At 41.9% G+C, this 12,744-nt stretch overlaps 1 protein-coding gene across 1 annotated transcript in view; it reads left to right on the forward strand.

The window, feature by feature from the left end:
* The window catches only part of LOC115317254 (papilin-like), a 40,360-nt gene extending 27,858 nt beyond the window's left edge, over positions 1 to 12,502 (forward strand). Inside the window, exons 4-7 of the mRNA XM_040205247.2 lie at positions 1,421 to 1,594; positions 7,888 to 8,058; positions 9,431 to 9,607; positions 12,471 to 12,502. Of these exons, the coding sequence (XP_040061181.1) occupies positions 1,421 to 1,594; positions 7,888 to 8,058; positions 9,431 to 9,607; positions 12,471 to 12,502 (554 nt within the window). The remainder of the gene's footprint in view (positions 1 to 1,420; positions 1,595 to 7,887; positions 8,059 to 9,430; positions 9,608 to 12,470) is intronic.
* Positions 12,503 to 12,744: the final 242 nt, after the last annotated feature.

Consider the following 12,744-nt stretch of genomic DNA (forward strand, 5'->3'; position numbering starts at 1 on the left):
GTAGACGTACCTCACCTCTATTCAAAGACCATGCATTTATTGTAACGGCAAATATTGTTGACGGTTTCTAAACACATAATCACAATGTTTCTACATGTGTTGCGCTGCGCTGCGTTTGCTGCGTTGAGCGCTGCACACACAAAGTCTTTGCTTCGATGCAAACCCAGTGCTTGCTCGCCATTCAATTACTCTCAGGCCACCCCATACTACTCCTTTACCAAAGAATATCAGAGTTAAACATCATATAGATGGCAAGAAGAGGTAGATAATAATATAAACTTGACTTAAAATTACTACATATTTCTGAAGACGCCAGCAATCATCCATGTTAATATGAACAATGCGATAATCTTTTCAAGAAACAAAAGTTGGACACATTACTTTTGTATCACCCTTCGTAGCTTATATTCACATTGCATACAAAATATTACGGAACGCTTTTGAAATGATGAGAAAAGGAATATGCAGGGCGGCTAAATTTATTTTCAACAAAAATAAATAATAGAGAGGTGAGGATTAAACATGTACAATCTCCACTGGGCCTTTATCAGACTCGCAGTACATGAGATAAGGGAATAGCCATCACAGTAAGTCGGCTAATTAACTAACATTCGTAATTACCGTTTTTTTTTATATTTGGTCTTGTGGCGATCGCATTATTGCAATATCGACGGAAGTTTCCATTAGAGCAGAAACCAATTTAATTAGTTTTCGAAATACTATCAGGTTTTTAGATATTCATCGATCAGTATTTGCATATTGGTAATCTTATTTCTATCCTGAACGAAAAAAAAGTGCTGAAATCTCGTCTACAATACTGTGTAAAAAAATAACACTCATCTTTTTGGGTGCTTCGTCATAACCTCCGCTGTGCGATTTTGGGGCATCTGACAAGCACACGTGGCCGAGATCATGAAGCGATGTGCGAAACGACTACTCACGCTGCTAAAGGTAATTTTGGATGGAAGTTTAGGCACCTTTTCTGCATCTACTTCAGAGATCAGACAAGAAAAAACGCGAAAGCAGATCGTTGATTATCTCGAAGTCTTCCGACATTTCGATGACTTTTATTTGGATAGGCCCATAATCATATCTGCCGTCAGTACACTAATCGCAACACGACCAATCAAGCTAATAATTAAAACGTTAATTTACTGATTTCACTTAATTACCTGACATATTGTGTCGGTTATTGCCTCTAATAATGTCCGTGTAGCGTAATAAATGCATATGGAACAGATGGCGGTAGGGTAACTCTCACAACTTTTTTTATGTTCGAATTAAAATAAAACACCTTCTAGATATGTTTCTGGTTTCTTTTTCTTCAATCGTTCTGCTTAGAGTCTGGGGTCCACCTGCCCCGCACGTTAGAAAGCAGTTATTTAGATAATTGTTGTTCTTTCCACTTTCTTGGTTGAAGTTCCTGACCTGGGATTATGTGCATCCGGGTTTCGTACCAATTGTAGCCATGGTGATGACCAATATATTTGGTATGATAATACAACACAAGAGTGTAAGCCTTTACCAGCTCACCATTGTCCTACACATGGAAACGGATTCTACACATTTCGCGAATGCTACCGACGCTGTGGAAGTAAGTACATTTTAGCACTTCCATTCGAAGAAATCTGTGCGCTACAGTATTACATATAATTAGCTCAAATGCTATCTTACTCTACCTTGTGTTTCACGTAACGCGGGCCAAATTTATCCTGTTAATGGTGAGCATCGCCCAGAAAAAAGAAAAAGTAATGTCGATCATAATGGTCTGCTCAAAAAAGCCTACTAAAATATTTTTCAATTTTGGATATAAGTAGCTCTTTATTCAATTTGAAATAATCGCCTTTTAACTCAAAAAAGTTAAAGGCATTGTTGCATTTAGAACTTGCACGTAAATTTTAAGGCGCGTGCAACATTATAAAAGCGTTAAATAAAAACGCTCATATTGAAGGCTTTTTTACTTTTCGCTTTTGTATCACAACGCATATGCGCTCCGATTGTCCTACTCCCCATGACAAAGGCGTGTAATTACTGCCTGTTGAGTCTCCTCTCTCGCAAAAGAGAAAAAAAGTGTGGCGCGAGCTGGCGAAATGTAACGCTGCGTACTGTCCGAACGACATGGCAAAAAATGAGCTTTGATTCTTGTGTTCACTTCTGTTATGCGAAGAACTCGTTACGGCGAACTTTATTTGGTCGATTTGGGCGTGAGGAAAGGGATCTCCGGCCAAATATGCGCTCTAATGCGCGTCCAAACGCGTGTCAGAGCGTACCAAACACGTCCAAATTCAGTGTTTTTTTTTTTTTTCGGAAAGCTGCAGAATGGTGAGCATGCTTTATACTTCTGCAAATGATGGTGACTGATTATAAATGCCGTCCTGAAGGTTACTTATTAAAAGAATACCTCTAAGTGCAATAATTAAGAAGAGAATCGCTCGAAAGGAAATATATTCAGAATTATACCTTACATTATTATTTTTTTCTAACAAGGCCCTTTGGCTCAAATCAGTATATAATCAACGTTTTCTTTTTTTTTTTTTTCTTGTGCGATGAGTACCTTTGGCAGAAGCGATGCTGCTCACGTTTCGTGACGCAACTTAAATCTAACCGCTCCTCAACTCACCAAATAATATTTCCTTTCTATTCAAAGTAATTCATCATCACTTCAATGGTGACCAAATAAGCTATGTACACTTTCATACCCGTCTTCACTTTTGTAGACACCACTTTCTATTTTATTTTTTTCCATGAAGAACAATTATTTCCATTAATTCGCATTCAACTCTCATTTATAGATGTAGAACCTCCATGCTAGAACATTTGTGATAAAATGAACTCTTCCAAGCGTAAATTATGTTTGTGAACTCTATGTTTAAGACTTTGTTTGATGATATAGACCATTTTCTTCTTTTGTGATATTTTATGTTAAGAAAAGTTCCTTCGTGAATTAATTTTTGTCTTAAATGTTCTAAGACACGTGGACTTTTTCTAATGTGATCGGTTTGTGTGATTTATTTATGACTTTTCCCTGTTGAGTTCGACCTTTTTCATTTTTTATCATCGGTAAAAGTGCATGAATTGTATCTCTGATGCTGATAGTTAATTTGCCTATGACATGTACGCAGTACTCTGAACATAGTATCTGCAAAAAATAAATACATTAATACTAAATAAATATTCTAACAAAACGTATGATATGTGCATGCCAAACAGAATTCAAACTTTAAGGAAAAACAATGCGTATACATAAAAAGGGTGTGATTCGTTACCTGAACTCAAAATTTTCAAGTCTCAAAACACAATACCCCCCTCTCCGCCCTTGATAAGCGTCCCGCTTTGGGGCCCGAGGGATATGGTCACTATTTATAGAAAACAGCTTCACCAGGGATAAAAACCGCTGATGATAGCATTCTTGCGTAATGGGCAGACACATTCCCTTCCATTTCATTACGGGGAATTAGAGCTTGCGCCAATTCCATTCCTTTCAACTCCTCGGAATGGAGACATTGGGCCCATTTCCACTCCGGGAATGGCAGAACTCGATCATTCTTTTCCTCTAATTATTATAACGTAAGAAAATGGCCATTGACAGGCACATTGTGTTACTCCAAAAAAGCAGCATTAGACAGCTGACATTATCGAAGGCTGAGACAACTGCGAAATTATGGAAAAGCTTCCTCAAAGCGTTTATTCTACTAAGCCTAAGGGTTGTCGGAAAGAGTGGCGACACTGGGATCAGCTACACCCGGGACGGTTGCCCGCCAAGGCACCTTCCCCCTTCCTCTTTTCCTGCCCAGCTGCATCCCCCTGCGCGCCACACCCACAAAAAGCCGCCGTTCACAATTTTATTGTCCCGAGCCGTTTCCAATAGACCGGTAACTGGGAAATAAAATTACGGTTCTGTTCCGGTTTGGGATCAATATTAAATGTTCGAACTCGGTTACATTCTTGTTCCGACTCAGTTATAAATGACGGTTTCTGCTCCGGCTTTCGCGTCGTGCTCGGTTCGTCACCCTTGTTAAAAGCTTCATGCTAATCCGTCTACAACTATTCAGTTTTGGTTGCTTCACTGTGAGCGCGCCATGTTCATCCTGGAAGGAGCAAAAGCCAGTAAGACAACCAAGCCGTCAGTAACCTCCAGTGCAATGATGCTTTCTGAATAGCCATCAGTCCGTAGGTCCAAGATTTTTAAACGAAATCAACACAGCTCGCGTAAGAACCGAGCCCATTCCATTCCCACTCGATTCCGGAAAAAAAGGCCTCTAATTCCATTCCCATTCCATTCCCCCCCAGTGCTGCCGCCATTAGATTCACATTCCACTCCGGGGTCGCGAAAGTGCGAAATAATTCCGGAATCATTCCAGCTCCTGAGTGGCAACTCCGCAACACTGGATGATAGTAATGAGCACTCATAAAACTTTTGAATGTTTAGATGTAGGTTCGTACTTCGTTTCAGCGGAAGTCTAGACGCAGCCGACGGTGCGAGTTCATGAAACCAATCAAGCATCGTCGAAAGCGCAAGTCACTGGGCCTCTTTTATTTACGATTGGTTCAGCGATTATAGAAAAGATATTGAAACATGAGGAACACCATGATGGGACGCTTTTGACGCTTTCTGTTTGATCCCATCAGCTCGTAGCGTCGGCTGCGTTTGAACCACGGTGTAAGATGTTAATGCACCCAGACACTAATGGAGAGGACCAGACTATGCGGAGAGCAAGTCGTCTGCTTCTTGCGCAAGCGTTGCGGTGACGTCAGAAAGACGCCGAGCTCCGAGTGGCTCTGATCGAAAGATAGTGGGTAGACCTCGAAGCGAGCTACCTCGAGGTCTACCCACTATCTTTTATTCAGAACCAATCAAAGCTTGGTGTTCTGACGTCACCACAAGCCCTGCAAAAGAAGCAGACGACCTTGCGTACCGCATAGCGCGCGTCGACGTCCGAAACTTCAGTTGATAGTCAGCGCTTGTCCTGTGCTCTTCTCTCGTCGTCTTCGTCTTTTTGCGCGCTGTTTTTGCAATTTCAGACGTCCGAAATACCCAGCTCCGGTTGGAATCATCAGCGCGTACACCGCACTCGCCAAACGGGCTAGAAGACGGAACGCCGGCGTCCTGCGTCTGGCTCTCGAATTTGAACGCATTCGAGAAGGGCAGTGGAGACAAAGGTAGCTAACTTGTGGTCTACCCCCTAATCATTCGAACCAGAGATCGATGTTTTAACGTCCCCGCGCTCCCTTGTCTTCCCCCTCTCCCTCAGTTTATCGGCGCACAGATCTGGGCATCGAGCGCGTCGCAGCTGCCAGATAAAGTCCTCGTCTCACCTTGGTTGCAAGCGTCACCACCAGGTGGCTCTTCGATACGTGGCTAATTAAATCCCCTTTATACTAAAAGTACCGCCATTGATTGATCTTCCGAAACTCTCTTGCATTCTACAAAACTCCTCCTCATCCTCTTCAAAGCTCCCGTTTCCATTACACTTGATTCTCCGAACGTCTGTCCCGTGTTCGGTTCGCAACCTCCGTGTGCATTACCGTGTCGCGGCCTCGCATTCTCCGGCGCCTTGTATACGCATACAAACTACAACGGCTGCCCGTCGAAACTTCTTTTTTTTTAAATTTTATCGGTAGCGTATGGCGCGTGTTTTGCTGTTAGAAACGTCATCGAACTGTCGCTATGACGTCAGCGCTACTAAATCAATTGCGCGTGTCTAAAAAAAAAAAACGTTCATTCATTTTTTTTTTTATTTCGTCTCACTTCGCCGTGTAAAGGTCGAAACAAAAAGGCACAAGCAGTGATCGTATTTGCTGTCGACTGTTTCGGAAACGAGCGATTTGGCGACATGAAAACTATGGTGTGGCCTACTCCTTTGACAGCCTAATATCACGGCTTAGCATTCCATGTTGTTCGGTGTCGAGATGCCCATTGATTGAACAATGCCCATTGAAATCATTAACAGCTTCAAGACACTTGGAGTCATCTTTTCTGAGAGCATGTCATTGGATAACCATGTACAATATGTAATATTTAAATTATCTAGCATTGCCGGATTATCAAACCGCAACCGTTCTATCTTACCAACTTCCGCCAAACTGTATATTTACTACTCTCTTTTTTTCTCTTATCTCAGCTACTGCCGCCTTATCTGGGGCAGGACCACAGCTGGAAACTTAAAAAAGATATACCTGCTTCAAAAGAAATTGGTTAGAATTATCTGCAACGCCCCACTTGACTTTCATACTGCTGGTTTGTTAAAAAAAAATGCGCTGTCATAACCATACATAACTTGTACAGTTACAGGTTGACCGCTGGTTTTAAAAGAGATCAAAAACGAAACTCACAATTTCTGACGACTCCCGCGAGGTTAACTATAAACGTTGTAACCTACCTTACACGCCACGCTGAATATTGAAGGATGGTACCTCACAGAACTAACTATGGCCTGCAAATGTTAAAATATACTTTACCACATTTACTTAACCGCTTTAATAGTCGTGACTTTCAACTGGATTCGCTTTCTTGAATGTGCTTCAAAATTACTATACACAATAACGACACAGTGTGACGGTTTTTGTGGCAATCTGTCATCCCAGGGCTGTTTTTGTAACAGCTATTGTTTCTTTTTGCTTTTGTTTGTTTGTTTAGCTGTTATGTTTCTGCCACTGTAGGAGGTCCGGGACCCGTCAAGCTGTTTTCACAGCTTTTTTCCCCGGCCTACCCTTCATCATGGGATGAAAAAATAAAGACATTATTATTATTATTATAACAGAAACATGTTCTTCCTTATCGCCTTAGTTCCCCTGTCTGCTAAGAGCTTAAAATATTAGGTCGGTCTTTCTCACTCCTAAAGTTCATTGCATGCACGTTTATAAAGCTGAAGATCGCATCTGATCTCGAACAGAATGATACGAGCAGAACACAGCCGAAGCGTCGACAAAACTCGCGTTCCTGCTCCAGACGTGAAGTAATGGAAAGACTTACCCAGTAACAAAGACTTCGAGGATACCCGTAGCTCATATCCTAGCGAAAACATGAAAGCTGTGAGTCGAAATCTCGTAGAAAACACCGATCTAGCAAGGGTTTGCCAGCAGTCACCTGTTGCGGAGATTGGCAGGAGGGCAGCCTAGGAGGCGCTAGCATCGAAATGAGAAAGGGCGAGATTCGCGGAGAGGAGGAAAGAGCGAGACATTCTAGAGGAAAAGATGAATTTGGCGCTACTTTCAATATAGAGGGTTTTTACGGCTAATGACATGTAGAGACACAAGTATTGGCCGACCGACTGGTACGATAAAAACTGCATTTTATATAATCACCCGTGGTCTCGCAGTTGGTGCTCGTAGCTCGAGCGCGGCGAGCCCGAGCTCTTGCGCCAGCATGGTTGTCCCGGCATATGAATCATAAAATGCAAGCTACAGGCAGAACGCCAAAGAAAAAGTGGGTAGAGCTTGAGACATCTAACATTGTCTACCAACTATCCTTTCAATCAAATACAATCGGAGCTAGGCGTCTTTCCGAAGTCACTGCAACTCCTGGGCAAGGAGCACCCGACTTGTTCTCCGCATAGTGCCTCGTTATGAAGGATGTGCTGCTCTGGGTTTGGTGAGGAAAGAGTGAAAATCAGTAGTATAAAGGAGACCACTGGAGGTCTTTTCCATTATAGCTTTTAAAATAAGATAAGAAATGTTTCGATTTTATCTCGAGGCGCTTCCTTGAAACTTCCTGAGACTGCAAACGGATGTTATGGTATGTAGTACTACTCTTTCTGATGGGGCACAATCAACCTCAGTTTCATCCACAGATGAACCCTCTTCTTGTGTAACATTGTATAGCATGTTTGCCTCAAAATAATTTACATTTTAACTTGTTGCCATTTTAATTAATCTATATTATTATAGGATTCGTAGAAAATAAATGCAAGCTACCAATTCAAAATATGAGTTCTTGCCGTACGCTTGAAAACAGGTATGGTTACAACACGAAGAATAAAAGGTGTGAAAGGTTTCTTGGATGTGAAGATAGTGGAAACAATTTTCCGAATGCGAAGGAATGTTGGAACACTTGTACAAGTAAGTGCACAATCCTGTTCTGATCTCAATTAGCACATTCGACGCATTTTATATAAAAACTTTCGTACTTTATCAACTTAATAATGTGCATCCAACCACCATAAAAGAACGTGTATCACCTTCGGTTTAATAATATTCCTTTCAAATCTAATTTAGATTTGAAGGTAATAAAACTTGAGACTCAGGAACACAGAAGGGGTGTTCCTGAGTCTCGGGTTTTATTACCATGAAACATCACTAGCTCACTTGTTTTTTAAGTATTATTGCAGTTAGATTTCAAGACTTATAATGTCAGTATTCTAGACAGAAGACTTGACCACATTTTCTAGCATATTTTGTTTATCAGCCAGAAATATTTTTCTTCTTTTATTGCATTGATTGTGCTCAAGGTAAAAAAATATACTTCGTATTATGTGTTCCAGTATTGGCCTTAGACAAAAAATTTTTTTAAATAATTCCTTAAAAACATTTAATTTAATATACGAGGCTGAGCATTGTTTACGTTATTAACAACCCATACTTCTCGTAGTACTTAAAACGAAACAAGTCAGATCACGTGTTCATGTCACCTCTAGGACCAATCTTCGTTGATATCGCCACACCAGTCCATAATACGACGCTTAACGGCCCGTCGGTTAACGCTCCCGATTGATATGATTCAAGAATTGGAAAGCCGCACACAAAGTTTGAGATAAATAAGGTTATTTATTTTCATTGCAATCTTTTGAATCAGCAAATGTAAACATAGGTTTTAGTAAGAAACTTGGGTGCAACCGAAAACAAATTAATTCGTAACTTTGAGAAATATTTGGAGTGCGATGAAAGCATGTTAGTGCGCAAAAGTCAGGTTCTGTGCTATAGGGGCCTGGCCGGCGGAGCGAAACAGACAAATGAACAAAACCGCGCGTTGGAAATCGATGCCTTTTCGAAACCTAAAAAAAAAATACGCTTCAAATCGTTTTAAAATTCACTGAATGAGAACCTTTTTATGATGTACAGAGTCTTTCTATTATAAAACTTTAAGTTGATTATTGTTTATAAAAAAATCTTTAAAAAATATATATAATTATGCAATTATTCTGAAGGCTAGGTCTATCAATAAATAGGCATCTTGACAATAATCCTTGATAAAACTTCCTGTATAGGCAGTTGCATAAATAAACCAGTTAGTTATTAACACCCTTCTGTGATATCTACACAATCTAAAATCCCGGATTTAATCGGCCTGCGAAACCTCCTTACTTCACGCACTATCAATTTATAATGAGGCATCAAACGACGGCTTCCTTGATATTTAAAAAAAAGCAATATTATATTTTACTACTTTATTGAAACGTTTAATTGTTTTATTGTTTGAAATTTCATTTCACAGATGACGTGAAACACCGGTGTGTGCAGAAGCCAGATTATAAATTCCTTGGTTTGGTAAAAAGATACTACTACGACATAGACTCTGACAAATGTGTACGCAAGCGCATATTTCGTGGCCGTGTTACCGGAGATTCAAACCTTTTCAAAACGAAAGAAGAATGTGAATTAATGTGTACGGGTAAGTATAAAGCACGACAGGTGTATCCACATAAAAAAATGTGATGTTCAATAGAAGTAACTTTCTTGAAACCTAAACATTCAATGTTATATTCATGGAGAACGAATAAGTTGACTAGTGGAAATAATGCATGTATGCCCCATGTGTCATAGCTCCTGGCCATAAAACCGAGAGATTTACTTGATAATTAAATTTTCTCGAGTTTGTTTAGAAATAAACCGCGTTAATGAAGCGGAGATAAATCAGCTATTTCTTTATTTCCTCTACTTCAATTCAATTTGATTACAAACCGAATTAAGTATTTTCGTACCATACCGCGGTTCTGTAACCCTTTCAGATGCAGTGTAATATCATAGTACTTTGGAATGAATACAGTAAATTTTTGTGTAGTGATGTTGCTTGGTCTGCGCAATTCGACCTTATTTTTGCAAGCTGCGCTCATTCATGCCAACACATTCCTTCTATATTTTTTCCTATACTATCTATCTCCTTTACCTCTCTGCTTTGAAACCGCTCTTCTCAAAGTAAAAACAAATGCTGCCAGGAAGGTGAAGACGACAATGCCGCTGTGGCAGTCACGACTATTCGGCGCCAGGCCCCACGTGCCGGCTCGGCCTCCACAAATAATTCTGTCATCACTTATTTTGTCCTTTACGCTGTCCTCTATGACGGGCGATGACGCTACATAAAGCCGCTCTAGCCTGGGAAAAGTGATGCCATCCATTGTCGTGGAAATGCTCGAGACACGTGCCGCGCGCCACCTCTTGGAAGAATATGGCGTCTGAAATCTAGATCAGTGCTGCGCTGTGCCGCCATGATCTTCCCAAGTGCTACACCTTGCACGTGCCTCGTGCATAGACGCACCTTGCCCTACTTTTAAATTATGAGGGGGCTTTAGCGCTAGACGGTGATGCGCGCCGCCGCGGCCACTGCATCGTCGTCGTCGTTACCTTTCCTAACGCAACACCTTGACTCAAAATAAGCGCGTCATGTCATTCGTTTTCTTAAGCGTGAAATATATGTGAGCAAACGGGAAGTTTTAGCAGACCGTTTTTCTCCTTCGCCATAATATCCGCAAAAAAAAAAAAATTCAGACAAGGCTGGCAAAAAATTCAGACAAGGCTGGCGGCGCGCCGCTGCGCATGCGCGCCGCCAGCCTTGTCTGAATTCTTCAAGGTCTTGTGGCAGATTACGGAGCGCAATGCGGGTGCTTAGCGGGCTGCGGAAACAGTCTGCTAAAACTCACCAATATCGCGCCGAGCCGCGCCGCCCAGCGGTGTAACGATAACAACCACCTCTGATGCTACGCCTTGGTCGAATGCCGCTCCCCCACCGTAGAACGCAAGCAACTGTTGCTATGGTTACGGCGCTCGGCGACGCTATGCGACGCAGCTTTTGCTCTTTTGTGTTTCACGCTCCCGAGACTATTGCGTTGACTTATGGACAAACCACTATAGTTCTTTCGAGGGAAGACTGTGCTAAGCAAAGTGCACTCTGAAAAAAGTCCGTGCGACTTCTTTCCCGCACAATACTCGGAGAGTTATTTACTGTAACTTACGGAGGCTGCTCAGCGAACGACAATGCCGAAACTTTTGTTTTGACAAAAAAAACGCACTCTGAGTTATGACATTAAGCAATGCAAAACGTCACGCTTGCATTGCTTAATGTCGCAACTCAGACTGCGTTTTTTGTTCTAGACACAAGTTTCGGCATCGTCATTCGGCATCGTCATTCTCTCTTTAAGTTGCGGTGAATGGCTCTCTGAGTGTTGTGCGGGAACGTAGACGCAGGGGCTCTTTTTAGAGTGTGGTTTGTAGCCATTGTCTGCAGGTATCCTTCAATAATAAGCATTAAAACTATTGGCGTATAATCATGCATAATTGTTTACACTAGAATAATAGACGTCTAAAAACGCTCCGCCGCAAGATATAGGACGTGTTCCTGTTGTGTATTTATATGATTAAAGATTACAATACGAAACGCAATGCACCGAAATACTGAGGAAGAGCTCGACACGAGAGCGCGCGATGACAACAGAATTTCGAGCTGATTATTGGGTAGAATTAAGGTAGAATTAACACTAGCTGCCTTTGAATTCTCTGCACTCAAGAAATGCGTTCGAATGCAAGGGCCAAGCGTCTGACGCCGGTGTTACGAGTTCTAAGGCGTTCAGCGACTACAGTACAAACAAAGGCCGCCTCTATCATAGCCTTCTAAAAACTCACAACGCCTGGCAGATCGCCACGAAAAGTGTCCGCCGAAATGAAAAAAACAAAAGTGGAACGGCAGGCAACGGATGAGAGGAGAGCCACGTGACTGGCGCCCCGCTGCGGCGAGAAACCGAAACACACTTCTTCCGAGCGAACAAGTGTGTTTCGGGTCCTCGCCGCTGCAAAAGCTGTGCGCGGACGTCCGTTCCTTCCCGAGAAATGGCTCTTTGATGCTGTGTGCTACCAGATTCTCGCGCTCCAAATCTGCGGCCGGGCACTCTATGGCTCCGTCGTCGAACTGCCAGGCTTTGGAATATAGAGGAGGCTATGCCTTTATCTACGCTTCACTAAACAAAAAAAAAAATAATAATAATTCGAATGCGAAAGCCAAACGCCGGACGCCGGCGTTCCGCGTTCTGACGCGTTCGACGAGCGTAGTGGAGAGACAGGCTTCTAGCTTTATGTGTACGCACTTAGCGCTCCAACCAGAGCTCGGCGTTCTGACGTCCCAGGGCTCTCTTGTCTCCTGCTCATCTTTAGTTTCTTGACGCTTAGATGTGCGGGTTGTATAATCTAGTTTTAGCGTCCAATTAGCGTGATCCGCGTTCTATTCCTTCTATATTTTCATTTTACATATATGTTTCTTTTTCTAGCTACATACAATTATGAGCCCGACTCGTTGTAATAACACTTGGAAGACAATATTACTTTGAAGGAGCGACTTCTCTTCGGAAGTCGTGAGCACTCCAGGGCAAGGGTCACATTAGCTGACGAACGCAACTGCAGAAATAAAAAATAAAAAAATAAAAAAAACGTTCGTCTTTATGAAATGGGTTGTCATTGTAACTGTCAAGATTGACCGAACCGAGCGTATATACATAGCCAAAACACGAGATAGGTACTGAAGTAAAAACATCACCCATGAAG

Source organism: Ixodes scapularis, unplaced genomic scaffold (genome assembly GCF_016920785.2).
Source record: "Ixodes scapularis isolate PalLabHiFi unplaced genomic scaffold, ASM1692078v2 PGA_scaffold1__304_contigs__length_218370807, whole genome shotgun sequence".
Lineage (NCBI taxonomy): Eukaryota > Metazoa > Arthropoda > Arachnida > Ixodida > Ixodidae > Ixodes > Ixodes scapularis.